Source organism: Camelus bactrianus, chromosome 4, assembly GCF_048773025.1.
Source record: "Camelus bactrianus isolate YW-2024 breed Bactrian camel chromosome 4, ASM4877302v1, whole genome shotgun sequence".
Taxonomy (NCBI): Eukaryota; Metazoa; Chordata; class Mammalia; order Artiodactyla; family Camelidae; genus Camelus; species Camelus bactrianus.
Genome location: NC_133542.1, coordinates 84,299,904 through 84,316,636, shown reverse-complemented (window position 1 = coordinate 84,316,636; position 16,733 = coordinate 84,299,904). Strand labels below are relative to the sequence as shown.

At 43.7% G+C, this 16,733-nt stretch overlaps 1 protein-coding gene across 9 annotated transcripts in view; it reads right to left on the bottom strand.

Annotated features, from left to right (window-relative positions):
• Window positions 1-16,733, bottom strand: part of WNK2 (WNK lysine deficient protein kinase 2) — a 116,422-nt gene that overhangs the window by 39,720 nt on the left and 59,969 nt on the right. For 8 of the 9 annotated variants that reach the window (XM_074363009.1, XM_074363012.1, XM_074363007.1 and 5 more), the window contains exons 13-19: window positions 15,312-15,617; window positions 14,705-14,754; window positions 13,738-13,906; window positions 13,534-13,650; window positions 13,011-13,181; window positions 12,699-12,744; window positions 12,079-12,198 (exon numbers count right to left, since the gene is read on the bottom strand). In XM_074363009.1, the coding sequence (XP_074219110.1) occupies window positions 12,079-12,198; window positions 12,699-12,744; window positions 13,011-13,181; window positions 13,534-13,650; window positions 13,738-13,906; window positions 14,705-14,754; window positions 15,312-15,617 (979 nt within the window). The remainder of the gene's footprint in view (window positions 1-12,078; window positions 12,199-12,698; window positions 12,745-13,010; window positions 13,182-13,533; window positions 13,651-13,737; window positions 13,907-14,704; window positions 14,755-15,311; window positions 15,618-16,733) is intronic. The other variant, XM_074363011.1, reaches the window with a different exon arrangement.

The following is a 16,733-nucleotide window of genomic DNA, read 5'->3' as shown; positions in this document are numbered from 1 at the left end:
CTACACTGTTACTTCCCCCACTTTTACACATTTAATGTTTTTGATCTCACAGTTTGTATCTTTTATTTTGTGTATCCATTTTAACATTATTATAACTACAGCTATTTTTCACCCTTTTGTCTTTTATCTATTAGAGTTAAGTCATTTACACACCGTCATTATAATGCTATTCTGAATAACTATATACTTAATTTTACAGGTGAATTGTATACTTTCATGTGTTTTCATTTACATATTACTGTCTTTTCACTTTAGCTTAAAGAACTCCTTTCAACATTTCTTGTAAGGCAGGTATAGTGGTGATGAACTCCCTCAACTTCTGTTTGTTTGGGACAGTATTTCTTTCATTTCTGAAGTATAGCTTTGCCAGTCAAAAAAGTAAAGTAGTAACTTTTGGTCATCAGCTTTTTTCCCTTTCAGCACTTTGAGTATATTATTCCATTCTCTCCTGAAAGCTTTTTGAGCATTTTCTGGTGTGAAATGAGTATTTTTCCCCCCTCTTGCTGCTTTCAAAATTCTTTGTCTTTGAATTTTTATAGCTTTATTATAGTGTGTCTTGGTAAAGTTTTCTTTGGGTTAAATCTATATGAGGACTTAAGAGATTCATGTACCTGGATGTGCATCTCTTCTTAGATTTGGGAATTTCTTAAATAAGCTTTTTGCCTTTTCTCTCTCTCTCTTCCCTTGGGACTCCCATAATGCAAATATTAGTTGCTTGATGGTGCCCCATAACTCACATAGGCTCTCTTCACTTTCTCCCCATTCTTTCTTTTTTCTTCTACAACTGGATAATTTCAAGTGACCTGTCTTCAAGTTCACAGATTCTTTCTTCTTCTTAGCCAGGTCTGCAGTTGATGCTCTTTTCTGTATTTTTCATTTCATTCATTGTATTCTTCAGCTCCAGAATCTGGTTCTTCTCATGATTTCTATTTCTCTGTTGAACTTTTCATTTTGTTCATGTATTGTTTTCCTGATTTTGTTGTCTACATGTGTTCTTTTGTAGCTCACCAAATTTTCTCAAGACAAGCAGTGTGAATTCTATGACAACCTGGACATCTTCAATTCTGTGGGGTCAGTTACTGGCAAATTACTGTGCTCTTTTTAGTGGTGTTAACATTTCCTTGCTTTTTCATGCTTCTTATAACCTTGTGTTCATACCTGTGCATCTGATGGAGCAGTCATCTCTTCTAGAATTTACAAATTGATTTCAGTAGGGAAGACTTTTACCTGCAACTGGGTGCAGGGACACCAGCTGGGTGGGGTATGTTAGTTCCAGGTAGAGGGCAGGCCCAGGGGTGTAGTCTCTGTGTAGCTCCATCAGCTGGGGTCAGCACTGGCAAAGATAGCAGGGGGTCCTCACCTGCAGGTGGTTGTGGGGGCCACTGAGGTCTTCAGTGGTGAAGGCTGCTGGTGCCTCCTGATCTCTTCTTCTCCCATGGGGATGTTGTGGCTGAGGGGATACCTCTTGGCACTGGGTCCAGCTTATGGGCACCCTCCTGGTAGTAGTAGCACTGGTTTCTGATGTGTAGGTGCTCATGGCACAGAGACAGAGCAGAGGTCTAGTGCACAGGCACTCACAGAGGGATGATGGCTCCAGGTTCTGGCCGGCCGAAAGCAGTGGCCGGGTGCATGAGTGTAGAGTTATCACAGAGCTGGGATCTGAAGTATGGGTGCAACCAGAGCAGCCAGGGTTCTGGGGTCTAGGGTGCACACAGGGCTGGGGGAGGCAGCTGGCAGTCCTGGTCCCAGGGCAGCAGTCCAGCAGCTCCTTCTGGGGGAGACAAATAAGGTGCAGCAGCATCCCTGGGGAGTTTGTGGCAGCAATGACTGTTGGTTACCTCAGTGGTGAAAGCTTCTAATATCTTCTGTGGAGCAGGCAACTGGAGTCCATGCCTACTAATGCTACAGGGTCCTCTACTGTGAAAGCTGTGGGGAGCCCATAGCTGCCACGGTGGCTGTGAGATCCTTAGCTGCAAAGGCTGCTGAGTCCACAGAGCAGGTCCCTGGGGACCATGAAGGCACAGGCTGTGCAACTTACGGATACTTCCACCTCCTTTATCCCTAGCCACCTCCTGACATCTCACGTAAGTCCATCTCCTCCAATCCTTTCTGTGTAGCTATTTTGTTTTGGCTCCACTCTGTTGCCACGGGTTATTAACTGAATTCTTGAGCCATCCCAGGGCTATTTCTGTTTATAGATAAATGTCTAATTGTTGTTTATAAGGGAGGATGAATGCTATCTCTTAGTCTTCATTCTAGCTGATGTCATTCCTCCCCGTTTTCTTCTGAGGGTCTGTTTCAATCTGTTTTCTAATCTGGAAAAAGTTCTCCATTCCTCACATGAACCTTTTGTCTTCTCTCTTTTTTTCTCAACAATTATCCCATCTTTCCCAGCATTTGAGTGAGTTACTTCTGTCACTATCATGAGCATGTTTCAGGTTTGACTATGCAGCAGTCACCCCCTCCCTCATGTAGCGGCACTTTGAATTTCCTCTAGGGAACAGTTGTCCCTACTATCAACTCCAGGGTTGCGCATGCAACTTGGGCACAAGTCAGTCTGTGCATTCCAGCCATCTGGTCACATGATTGCTTTAGAGACAGATATTAATCCTAATTATGCATAGTGGAGTCAGGCCGAGAGCTTCTGAATGAGAGAACTCTGTTTCCTGCCTGCACTTGAACCTCGAAGGCTATACACTGAACTGCATCGGCAATCTTGCCACCACAAAGCATAAACGTGAAGTTTTTAAATACGGATTCAAATTTTTTTAAGTTTATAGCACTTTTCAGATTTCCCATTTCTTCTTACATAAGTGTGGTAGGTTGCACTTCTCCAGGACAATACCCACAAAAGTTTTCAAATTAATTGGCATGGACTTATACACTCTTGTCTTTTTCTTTAAGTTTGTCAGACTGTAGCAATGTCCTTCTTTTTCATTCCTGATATTAACTGTGCCTTCTCTCTTTTCTGTAGTCAGTCTGACCAAGGGCTTGCTAATTTTATTAGCCATTTCAAAGAACCAACTTTAAGCTTTGTTGATACCCTATTGTATATTTATTTTATATTTCATTAATTTATGCTTTTATCTGTTTTCTTTCTTCCATTTCCATTCAACTTTCTCTTCTCTTTCTAACTTTTTACAGTGGGTATACTTTCAACTGTGATTTTTAGCCTTTTCTCCCTTCTAATAAGTGCATTTAATGCTCCTTTCTAATGAGTGAATTTAAAGCAAAATATAACTTTAGCTGCATCCCACAAGTTTTGATATGTATTTTTTTTCAAAGAGTGGTAGAATTTTATTTTTTGATTAGCTTGAACAAATGGTTTATGATGAAAACTTTTCTATTTGTTCACTGATTTTTTTTAATTTTCTGAATGCGTGCTATGCTTGCAGAATTTTTAAAAATTGAAATATAGTCAGTTTACAATGTTGTGTCAATTTCTGGTGTACAGCATAATAGGTCAGTCATACATATACATACATATATTCATTTTCATGTTCTTTTTCATTATAGGTTCCTACAAGATATTGAATATAGTTCCCTGGGCTATACAGTATAAACTTGTTATTTACATATTTTATATATAGTAGTTAGTATCTGCAAATCTTGAACTCCCAATTTATCCCTCCCCAACCCCTTTCCCTGCTCCAGTAACCATGAGTTTGTTTCCTATGTCTGTGAGTCTGTTTCTGTTTTGTAATATTTTCATTTGCATAATTTTCATATTATTATAATTCAGAATTTTTTTTAATGTCCATTATAATTTCTTTCCTGCTTCCTGGGATTTTAAAAATGTTTTTCTTAACTGTCAAATATGTGTAGACATTTTAGGTATCTTCTTGTTTTCAAATTCTAGCTTACTCCCAACTGTATTTAGAGAAAAGCCACTGAATGATTTTGGTCCTTTTAAATTTGTTGAGATTTGCTGCGTGTCCTGAATATGGCTAATTTAAAAATATTCCATGTGGATTTGAAAAAAAAATGTGTATTCTTCAGCTGTTGGGTGTCCTATATATAAAACAAGACTGCTAATTCTATTGTTGAAATCCTTTATATCCTTACTAATTTTTGTCTTCCTGTTCCGAAAGTTAAAACTCCCATGATGACTGTAGATTACTCTAGTTCTTCATTTAGTTCTGTTAATTTTTGCTGTATTTATTTTGGGGCTGTGTTATTAAAGACATGCAAATATAGAATTATTCGACCTTCCTGGATAGCTGAATCTTGTACCATCATGTTTTTGCCTTAAAGTCTATTTTGTCTGATATAAAAAGATCTACACCAGCTTCCTTTAGGTTAGTACTTGCATGCTTTATCTTTTTCCATCTCTTTACTCTTCACCTTTTGTAGTCTTGTATCTTAGTCTTACTAGTCATTCTTTTTTTCACATTTGACAAACTTTGATATTTATTTCATTTGATTTAATAATTGCTCTATTACAGTTAAAACCACCATCTAACTAATGACTTTCTATACATTCATTGTGCTCGATGTTGCTTTTTCTCTCCTTCTTTGCCTTTTGTTCTTAAAAAATTCTTCCCCACTCCCCTACTCCCCCATGAGTGTGGAAGTTACCTATTATTTGACAGCTCTCAAGAGCATATTCTATAGACTGCAATATACATTCTTGATTTTGGTTCTCTTCCCCAACAATGCAAGAGCCCGGGAGCCCTGTGAGTATAATTCCCTCCCTCTGATAAATGTGCCCTTATTTTCCTGCATTTTAACACAACAAATATATTTCAAATCTCAGAAGACATTATGCTCTCATACAGTCAGCATTCCTTTAGACCTACCCATGTGTTTATAATTCCATTGCTTTTATTCCCTCTTGCATTTCTGACCTTACATCGGGGGTCACTGTTCTTTGGCATAAAAATACCCCCCCCCCCCCGGTATATATCTTTAGTTGAGATGTGCAGGTGATGAGTCCCTTTAGTCTTTACTTCATCTTAATTGATACAGGACGCTGTCATCAAGTACAGATTCAAGTCCTGTGCTTATTTTCCTTAGCACTTTGAGGATAGCAGCATTCCTCGGTGAACTGGCAAACCCTGTCTCTAATGAGATGGGAACTGTCCAAGTCAGTCTTGCAGGTACTTTAAAGGTACCTGATATTTCTGCTAGCATCCTTTAAACTCCTTTGTCAGCCTTTGGTACTCAGTACTTTAACTGCAATATATTTAAGTGTAGTTTTTCTCTCTCTGAGTTCGGAGGGCTTCTTGAATTTGTGGCTTAAGGCCTTTCAATTCTCTGCATTATCTCGTCAAACTTGATTTTGTCTCATTCTTCTTCTTTCTAGGAATCCAGTTATATATGCTTGACCATCTCATGGTAATCCCTACATATCTTAGCTCCTCTTTTGTATTTTCCATCAGTTTCAATATCCTTATTCTACTTTAAACATTTTCTTTTGAGTTACTTGTCAGTTTGCTAATTCTCTCCCTAACAGCGTACAAACCATCCAGTGAGGTCTTACCACACTCAGCTGTTGGGTGAGTTTCCTTTCAGCTTGTTTTTGGGGTTTTTTTTTTTTCCTTGTTTGTTTGGGGGGTTTTTCTTTTTTCTTTTTTTTTGGTATAGTTTGTGATTGTCAAAAGTTTCACTCTAGTCATTTATTTATTTTAATACTAAGCAGGTAGTTATCTGTCTGGTAACTCCACCATCTGGAGCCCCTGGAAGTCAACTTTCTTTGTTATTGTTCTTTTGTTTTTAACCACTATGCTGCAGTACAATTGACATGCAATAAATTGGACATATTTAAAGTGTAGAGTTTATAAGTTCTGACACAGGCATATAAACAAAACTCTCACCACCATCAATATAATGTATACGTCTATCATTCTACCAAATATTTTTTCATGAATCTTGTAATCTATCCCTCTCTCCCTTTTCTGCCGTACCATCGTGCCCAGACAACCACTGATCTGTCTTCTGTCCCTACAGATTAATCTGCATTCTCTCTTTTTTTTTTTTTTAGGTTTCAAGATTCTTTAATAAGTTGAGCAAAACGTTAACAGTAAAATTGAGAAAAATAACACAAAAGGAATATAATAAATAATGGCACTAAAATTATCCTTAAAGCCTTAGCAAATAGAATCTAGCAACATGCTACACATATGTGAAAACGCAGCCAAGTGGGATCCATTAGTCTGCATTTTCTAGTCTTTCACATAAATGCAATCACATAGTATCCTTTTTTTTCATCTAGCATCTTTCATCAGTATATTTTAAGAGTCACCCATGCTGTAATGAATATCAATTGTTCGTTCCTTTTTATTGCAGGGTAGTATTATACTGTATGGATAAATAAGTGTTTATCTGTTCACCAGGCTATTTCTAGGTCCTGGCCATTATAAATAAAGCTGCTATGAACATCCTATATAATTCTTTGTATGAACGTCTGCTTTCATTTCTCTTGGATATGTACCTAGGAGCAGAATGGCCAGATACTGTGGTAGCTGTATGTTTACCTTTTCAAAAAAAATCAAATTGCTTTCCCAAGTTTTCTAATTGCTTTCCATTTTATACAGTGTATAAGAGTTTCAATTCCTACACATCTTCACCAACTTGGTCTTTTAAATTTCAGCTACTTTAATAGGTATGTAGAGGCATCCCCTTGCAGTTTTAATTTGCATTTTCCTACTGAATAATGACCTTTTCATACACTTATTTGACACCCACATATCTTAGATGAAGTGTCTGTAAAAATATTTTTGTTAGCTTTTTAATTTTATTCTCATTGCAGTTTGAGAGTTCCTCGTATTATCTGGACAAAAGCCCTTTATTACATACATGGTTAATAAATATTTTCTCCCAATCTCGGGCTTATTTTTTCACTCCCTTGGTGTTTCTCAAAGAGCAGACATTTTAAACTTGATGACATTTAATTTACCATTTTTTTTTTTTTTGTAGATCATGCTTTGGTGCTATATCTAAGAATTCTGTCTAACTCAAGGTCACACAAACTTTTACCTACGTTTTCTACTATAAGTTAGTTTTCAGTTTTACATTTAGGTTTATATTCCATTTTGAGTTGATATTTGTGTACAGCATTAAGTACGAATTGATACTCATTTTACATACGGATGACCAACTGGGAAAAAATTGTTTTCTCTTCACTGAATGTCCTTTGCACGTCTATAAAAAATTAAGTGTCTCTGTGTGTTTGTGTCTATTTCTGGACTCTATTTTTATTCCACTGATCTGTTTACTTGTATTTATACCAATATCACCTTGTCTTGATCACTATAGTTTTATAATAACTCCTGAAGTCAGTTAGTGTTAACATTCCAATCTAGTTCTCTTATTTCCAAATTCTAGTGTCTTTTACTTTTTCACATGAAATTCAGAGTCAGCTTTTCAATTGCCAGAAAACACTTCTGGGATTCTGATGGTAGCTGCATAAAATCTGTTGACCGATTGAGAGGATTAACACTGTAACAACACTGGGTCTTCTGACCCATGAACAGGATGCTTCTTTAAGTCGTTTAGTTTCCATCCACATTGTTTTTTAGTTTCCACTGTACAGGTCTTACAGATACCTGATCAGGTTTAACCCTAAATAGTTCATATAGAGTTTGCTGAGGATGTTTATAGTTGCTGAATTTTATCAAATTCCTTTTCTGCATTTATTGAGCTGATCATATGGATTATGTCTTTTCTATTTTATCAATATGGTAAATCCGATTCCTTTCCTCCAGTTTTTAGGACATACGGAATACAGCTGTAATAACTGTATCCATGTGCTTGTCTGCTAATTCTAACAACTGGTCAGCTATGGGTGGGTTAGAATGCAGGATTTTTCTCATTTTGTCCTGCTTGGTAATTTTGACTAGGTATCAGGCAATGTAAAATTTACCTTCCTGGGTGCTGGATGAATTTGTATGGCTAATAACATTCTTTGTCGTGGGATACAGTTAGGTTATTCTGGCTTGATCTTTTCAGATCTTGTGCTTGAGATCTGCTAGGTGAGACAAGAAGAACATTTTGTGTAGGGCTTATTTTTCTCCATGACCTTCTCCAAGGCCCTTTTCAGTACTCGACCTAATGCCCCTTAAATTGTAAGTTGTTCCAGCTAACTGCTGGGAACAGACATTCCCTGGCCAGTTCCAGTATCCTTGGGGGTGGCTCGTCTCCTGGCACTGGCTAGCATCCTCATGTACAGTCCACTGGCAAAATGATCAAGGGGAATCCTCTGTCAGTCTCCAGCATTTTCCCTTTGTGCTGCTCTCTCCTCTCCAGAAGTCTACCCTGAAAACTCTTGCCCGCAGGCCTCCTCAGACTCTCAGGCCAGTCTCCTCACCACAGGAAGCTGGCTGAACTCTACCTGCGTTCCTCCCTCTCTGCTCTGTGGTGTGGCAACTTTCTCAGCACAGTCAGCTGAAATGATCACACAATTTTTTCAGTCTTGCAGGGATCAATGTCCTTCACTGCCTTATGTTCTAAGTTAAAAAAAATAGTTTCATATTTTTGCATGCTTTTTTAGTCATTTTGAGGGAAAATAAATCAAGTGCCTATTATCCATTGCAGCCTAAAGGAGAAGTCTAAGGGTCTTTTTTATTGTCTATTGTTGCTTCTGCTTTTCTTTCATGCTGTCTTGCCTCATTATCTGCCTGGTTATATACTTCTTTCAACATAGGTCAGCTTTTTTTTTTTTTCCTTCACTTTTTAAGTTATCCTACAGTAAGATAGCCTTTTTCTGTAGGTGTAGAGTTCTGAGAATTTTAGCACACATATATCATATAATTACTTCCATAATCAAGACACATAATAATTCAATCACTCCCAAAAACTTGCCTTGACTTACCCCTTTATACTCGCATTTGTCCCCCACTCCTAACTCCTGGCAAACACTGATTCCGTATCTGCATCTTCGAAAATGTCGTCGTAGGTGGGATTATACAGTATGCATCCATCTGAGACTAGCTTCTTGCACTCAGTATGCCTCTGGGGTTCACTCATGTTGCTGCACGTGTCAACAGTTTGTTTGCTTTTCAAAGCACCACAATCTGTTTGTCCATTCACTTACTGCAGGATATTGGGGTGTTGCCAGTTTGGGCAATTGGGAACTGAACTCTTATAACCACTTATACATAAGTGCTTAGTGGACATGAGCTTTCATGTCTCCAGGGTAAATACTGAGGAGTGAAACTGCTGTGCTGTATGTTAAGCACATCTTTTATTTTAAAAATAGCAAACTGTTATCCAGAATAGCTGTACCATTCTGCATTCCCACTAACAATTTATGAGACCCATTTACTCCATAACCACACCAAAACTTAGTACTGGCAGTTTAGCTGTTCTAACAGGTGATCCCTCACTGTGGTTTTAATGTGTATTTCCCTGGTAGTCAATGGCATTTTTTTTTTTTTTTCTAATGTGCTTAGCTGCCATCCTTCTATTCTCTTTGGGGAAATGTCTCTTCAAGTCTATTGTCCATTTTTCAGTCGAGTTTTTTGTTTTCTTACAAGTTTGCGAGTTTCTTTATAATAGTTCAGGGACAAATACTAGGCTGAACATGTAATTTGCAATCATTTTCTCCCAGTCTGTAGCTTGTCTTTTCCTTCTCTTAACAGTGGTTTCCACAGAACGAAAGAGTTTTATCTTGATGATGTCTGATTTATCCATTTCCTTCTTTTACAGGTTACCTTTTGGAGAGAGGTCTAAGAACTCCCTGGCACAGGTCACAAAGGTTCTTCTCCAATGTTTTCTTCTAAAAGTCACATAGCCATATTTTTATGGATGTATTTCTGGGCTCTCTATTCTATTCCATTGATCTATGTATCAATCCTCTTGTCAAGGGGATTGATATTACACTGTCAAGGGCACTTTAACATTGTAATAAATCTTAATATTGGGTGGTGTGATTCCTCCAACTTGTCCTTTTTCAAAAACTGCTTAGCTATTTCAATTACCTTTGTTCATTCATATAAATTTTAGAGCCAGCTTGTCTATATCTGCAAAAAATACGCTGTTTGAATTTTTATTGGTATTGCATTAAATCTGTTTATTACTTTGGAGAGAACTGACATTTTTACTATGTTGAATCTTCCAATCTATAAACACAATATGTTTCTCCACAATTTAGGTCATTTTTAATCCATTTCATCAGTGTAGCTTTCACCATACAGATCCTGTATATATTTTGTTAAATTTATAGCTACGTATTCCTTTTTTTTTTTTTCCTGAGCTACTGTAAATAGTATTCTTTCAAAATTTTAGTTTTTTTGTTGTTCGTTCACTGTTAGCATATAGAAATACAGAGTTATTTTTGTTATTGACTATGCATCCTGTGATCTTGCTAAACTCACTTACTGGTTCTAAGAGTTGTTTGTTGTTTAGAATCCTTGTGATTTTTTTCCATATAAAATCATATTAGCTGCAGGGACAGTTTTATTTCTGCCTTTTCAATCCACATCGTTTTATTTCTGCTTCTTGCTCATCTGGAATCTAAACTTCTAGTTTGATGTTGAATAGGAACAGAGAGAGTGGACATCTATGCCATGATCTCAATCTCAAGGAAAACACATTTGGCTTTTCACTACTAAATACGATGTTAGCAGTCAGTTTTCTGCAGATGTGTTTCATCAGGTTGAGGAAGTTCCCGTGTTCCTACTTTGTTGATAATTTTTTTATCAATATTGAGTGCTCTATCTTGTCAAATACTTTTTCTGTCTCAACTGATACGATCATTTGTCTATCCCTGTATAGGGAAGGGAAATTCCCATTGATATTAATCTGGTGGAGTAACTGATTTTTAATGCTGCCTTCCAAGGATAGACTCCACTTTGTTACGGTATGTTGCTCTTTTTATATATTGCTGGATTTGACTTTTTAATATTTTATTGAGATATTTTTCCCTCTATATCCATGAAAGATCTGGGTCTGTCACTCTTTTGGTACTGCCTTTGTGTGGTTTTGATATCAGGGCACTGCTGGCTTCATAAAATGATTCAGTAAGTGCACCTTCCTCTTCCATTTTCTGGAGGAGCTGGCATAGAACTGGTGCTATCTGTTTTTTCAAATGTTTGATAGAACTCACCGGTGAAACTATTTGGGCCTAGAAAATCCTTTTGGCAGTTTTTCACTGCAGATTCAATCTTGTTAAATAGGTATAGGAGTATTCAGGTTATCTATTCCATCTTGAATGAGTTTTAGTAGTTTGTGGCTTTCACAGAATTAGTCTCTTTCATCTAAGTTGTCAGTTTCTTATGTGTGTAGGTTTCGCCATAGTATTCCATGCCCTGATTTCATTTTCAGTGACTTCATAATTATCCATAATGTGAGGTCTGTAGTGATATCTCCTCTTTTATTACTGACACCGGTATTCTGCATCTTTTCCTTTGACAGTCTTACAAGAGGCTAATAATTTTATTGGTTTTTTCCCAAAGACTCGGTTTTTTGTTTCACTGTTTTTTCTACTGTTTTTGTCTCACTGTTTTTCCTACTGTTTTTGCCTCTAATTTCATTAATTTCTGGTCTTTATTTCCTTCCTTCTGCTTGCTTTGGATTCTGTTCTAGTTCTTCTGGTTTCTTAAGGTGAAAGCTTGGGTTACTGATGAGACTCCTTTCTTCCTCTAACCATTTAGTGCTATAAATTTGCCTCTAATTACTGTTTTGGCTGCATCCCATACATTTTATTATGTTGCATTTTCATTCTTGTTCATATGAAAATGTTTTATGATTTTTCTTAGGACTTTGTCTGCAACAACACTGGTAAGAAAGGGTGAGGGCAGAGCCCTTTCAGTACACACCTGTGCAGCCCATGTGCCTCACCTGCACAGCAGAGGTAATGGACAGGCCCAAGCCTGAGGGCTACCTTGACTTGGCTCATTTGGTGGAAAACCAGCACAGGGACACAGACAAGGACACAGCCCCACAGACTTCTATGGGCCTTGGGTCAACAGTGCAGAATGAGACCCTTGCACTTTGCTGGGCACCCAGCACATGCTGGTGGAACATGAGCACAAGTAAAGCCAGCCTGAGGACCATGGGGTGATGTGGAGTAACAGACAGGAGGAGGCACACTGAGTTATCAGGGAGGAGGGTTTAGGGGGTTCTGGATGCTCATACCTTGGCTGGTTTCTGGCTGCAGGGAGCTCAGAGGAAGTGGGGGTGAAGATTCGGGGGCCTCTGCTGCTGGGTGCTCTGCCACCGGACAGATGATAAACCACCTCTTCCCAGTGTGTAGGACTAAGGGGTAGGACAAAAACAGCTGGTGAGAGCGAGCAGGTTTCTCCCTAGTCTGGTGTGACCCTTTGCCACAGGCACTAGACCTGCCATAGGGGAATCTGGAGAACTCTTCCTGCACCAGTGGGGAGGATGTGCAGCCCACTCAGGGCTCTCACAAGTCCCCCGAGCACAGGCTTAGTGCCCAGGACACCCGCAGTGCATCAGTGAAGGGGTGATGCTGGCTGGGGCACCAGCTGGCCGCAGCGAGTCCATGCCACACTCAGTCCCCACCTGGGCCAGATGTGACTCCTCAGACAGGGTGGATGTCCCCAGATGAAGGCACACTCACCACATACTGCAGCAACACCCGTGTGTGATGGCCAAACCCCCTACAATATGCTCAGTGGGGCTCTTATCAAATGCCTGCTTGAAGGCCGAGTAGGGACAATGACAGAAATGACAGAAATGCCTCCTCTAAATGCGTGACTGGTTGGCGGATGTGGCCTCGAAGGGAGACGTACCATTTTGTTGATACACTGGGGCATTTGCTTGGGATTGGCGGCTCTCCTGAAGGAGGTAAAAGATCAGAAATCAGCAGACTGCATGGAACAAGAACTTTACAGCGCAACCCAGCCTCAAATCATTTGAGGGCCTTTGGGAGTTCGGATGTTTCTAACTGGACTAAAGGCACTTGCCCTCCTGGCCCCCTCACCCAGCGCTGCATAACCTACAGGTTCCTCTACAAGCAACATCACAGTGTTGTATTTACAGAGCCTGGAGCTGGGGGGATAAGGAGGCCGAGGCCCTCTCAGGACCCCGCACCTGGGACTCACCTCCCTGGCGCCCAGGCCACAGGTGCTGAGGTGTGGCGGGCTGACCCCAGGGTCAGAGCCACGGTCCACATCCGTGTCCTCACTGAGCATGTCCTCCGCCTTGTCCATGACGTCCTTCATCTGCTCGATGAATGTCTCCCTCTCAGCCTGCAGGATGAAGTCGTGCTCCACCTGCAACAACACGGGCAACCCTGCTGGTGGGGACCTGCCCCAGAGCACTGGCCACAGTGGGTCTTCACTGACTGATCTGCTTCATTTCAACTCTGGACTAAGCCCAAGAGGGGAGACACAGCCAGGGGGCCCAGTCCCCCCATTCTGGGGGCTGCATGGGTCAGCAAGAGAAGCAGGCTCTCCAGGTGATGGGCCAGCACTGCCCACAACAGGCAACCACCTGCAGAGGCTGGAGGCTGGGGAAGCCTGGCAACCAAAATTCCCCTCAGTGGGGCTGGCAGACGTGAGCCCAATCTCAGTCCCAGGGAAAGCACCACTGAGTCATCGGACAAGGCAGGACACCCAGCCTCACCATGTAGGTAGCAATCTCGTCAGGCGCATCCCCGTCCAGGTCGAACTTGAACGTCACCATCTTGTGGTTGTGTGTCTCCAGCTGGCACTCCACCATCTTGTCACCCGTGTTGCACACCTACAGGACACTCAGGCGGTTGAGATCAGGGAGGAGACCGTGCCTGGTGAGCCCTGTCCTGCCGGCCCATCACGCCTGGCTACTCACATTCAGGATAGTCAGCCGGGGCCGGCTGGCCCTCTCCTGGCGGGAACGCGCACGGGTGGACCTGCGGTGATGTTTCCGGGCGGTCTTGCCTTCCTGCTTCCCCCCACCAAATGCACCTTCACAGCTGTCGCTCATCTCTCTTCCAGAAGTGACGTCGGAACCTCCGTAGCTGTGTGAAAACCAAGAACGTTACGGTCTCCAAGGGAAGGGCCTGCAAGCCGGCCTCGCGTGGGAAACCTGGCTTTTCAGGAAACAGCCAGAAGCTTTTGTGTCTGGGTGTCCCCAGCTGGAAAAACCTAGAGCGCCTAAAGCTAGCCATGCTTGGCAGAGAGACTCTGAGCCTGCTGCCCCTTCTGCCCCTGCGACGTCTGTCCTGGGCGGTGCTGGGGTCCTAGGGAACACACAGGCTTTCTGGTCTGGGACCTTGGTCCTCTCAGCTCCTGACCTGTAAATCAGGCTTCACCAGCCCACAGTAAATGTCAGGATGAAGACACAATCCTCCCCCGTGCCTTGGTTCCCCTACCTGTTCAACAGCGATGGGAACTGGCCAACCGTGTGGGGCTGTCGTAGGATTTGAGACTTTGCGGAGCACCAAGCTTGGTGCTGGCGTACCAGAAAGGTGGGACACAGTCACTTCCCTTAACCAGTTTCCTCCCCAAACTCGACGTTCCCCATGGCGAGGTGCTGGGAGACCTGGGGTGTGGGCTGGACTCTGCCCTTCCCTCCTGGGCTACCCCCAGCCCCTAGGCCTACTGACTCTCCATCCATAGCTTCTCTATTCTAGAACATCATCAGCATTGCAGACCAGCACCAGGACCCAGAACACAGCTGGGAGTATCTGGCTACCAAATTTCAACAGACACTGACAAAGACCCCAGAAGAGCTCCAGGAGGCCCCACCAGGTCAGGCTTGGAAACAGGTGACATTGTTAGAAGCACTAGCACAGGAGGGCCAAGTGTGCCATTACCTCTCACAGCTCTGAGGGAGGCTGGGCTGCTTGTCCTGCGAGGCCTGCTCCTGAAATAAAACCACGGGGAGGAGGATGGGTCAAGTTCACTTCCCCACGACACAGCCGCACACAGCTTGCTGTCTGCCCAGCTCCACAGCCCAGCCCACCACCTGCTCCCTTCTGACTACAGCGAGCAGACCAGGCAGGGTAGCAGGAGTGAGGGGTTTTTATCCTGTTAATGCTTACAGCCAAGCAGATTCTTAAAAGCTGGGGCCACGCCCTTTCCAAACATGCCAACCCACTTTGATCATCCCTGGGAGCACATGGCCCAGGAAGAACTGTTACAGGCCTTCCCCTCGTCTCCAGAGAAAGGTACTCTAAATCCATGTGTGAAGATCACGGTCTCCACCCAGGCATGTGTTTAAGGAACATGTGACATCCAGGAACAGCAGAGGGAGATAAAAAAACACCACCCGTGGCTGTCCCTGGGCACACGCTTCCACCTTCCCAAGGGCATCCCCAACTTCCAGAGCTGAAGTCGCCACGCAGGAGGGCTGCCGTGATGCTGGGGTCAGGGGTCAGGGTGACGGACTACGGGCCAAGCCCCGAGCAGCGGGCCACGCACCTCCGCAGCTGGCTCCACAGTCAGCTGAACGGCCGGGCGGGGGCCAGGGACCCCAGGCCCGCCGGAGAGCGGCAGGCTAGCAGGCGGCAGCAGCGCAGCGGTCTGGCCGGGCAAGCTGTGAGCAGCCGCCACCACCGTGGGGACCAGGGAGCCGGGGAGCTGAGGCAGGAGCTCGGGGGCGGCGGGCGGCCGCACTTCCGGCAGAGGTGGGGAGAGAACGGCGGCGGGCGCAGGCACCGTGGGGACCTGGCTGGCAACCTGGGTGGTGACATCCACGGCGTACGGAGGCGGGTGGCCAAGCAGGATCTGGGGGTACAGGGGACAGGCATGCAAGTTGGGGTACAGGGCCATCCCCTTCCCTGGGGATCCTGGACCAAAGCAGGCGCTTCCACCACCCAGGTGGGTAAGCACACCACAGGGTACAGGCAATGCGGACATCCCCCTCCATCCACCCACACCCTGCAGATCCTGGGGGTCACCGCATGTTTGCATGCGGATTTAACAGAAACAAACAAGAACAGGCACTCTCGTGTCGCCATTTGTATAAAATCAAACCTAAAACTGCACTTCATTTATGAACCTCTAGCTGAGTCAGCCTGCGAAGCTGGAAGTGTGGCATATACTTAGCACCAGTCATGAGCTCCCAGCCACTGCCCCCAGGGCCATGGTACCAACTACGCCATCCCAGCCTCCTGTCAGGTCACAGCCTGGGTTCCAATCCCAGCCATGCGCAAGGGGGGCTGTGCACCTCAGCCTTCCATGGGGCAACTCAGGAGCAGGGCCTGACTCCCTACGGTTCCCGCCTTAAAAGCTCTCAGCCCCACCTTACAGGGGAGAAGCCTGGGCTCAGAAGGCAAAGGACATGCCCACAGGCACACAGCTGTTGACGCTTAGAGCCAGGCTAGGGCCAGGTGGGAGGGCCCCAGGTAAGCAGCCCCAGGGTGGGAGGGGTTCCAAGTGAGAATCCCCTCAAGGAGAGAGCGCCCCCCAACAAGAGGAGAGGTCCCCCCCAACCACTGCCAAGATGAGAGGCCCCATGCAAGCTCCTCTCCTCACCTGAGGTTCGGTAACAGCCCTGGAGCTCCAGAATACACATGGGCTGCACAGGTGTGTGGAGCCACGGGGGCTACTCATTCAGCAGGGTGGGTGTCCCCATATCCCTTCACTGTCAGCCCAGCAAGCTGCCCACGGCCCCACATGACTGTGAGATCATCCTTGTCTACCATGGCACCTTGGAACCAGCAGCCCATATACCCCCGGCACTGCCCAGTCCACAACCAGCAGACCCCTCTCAGATCACCATGTGCCTCAGTTCCTGGTTGCTGAAATGGGGGTTAGTGATCCATTTCACTTGGACAGTAACACAACAGGTAGTGTGAGCCTCCCTGGCACCCGTGGAGAGGCTGACGGAGCTGCATCAAG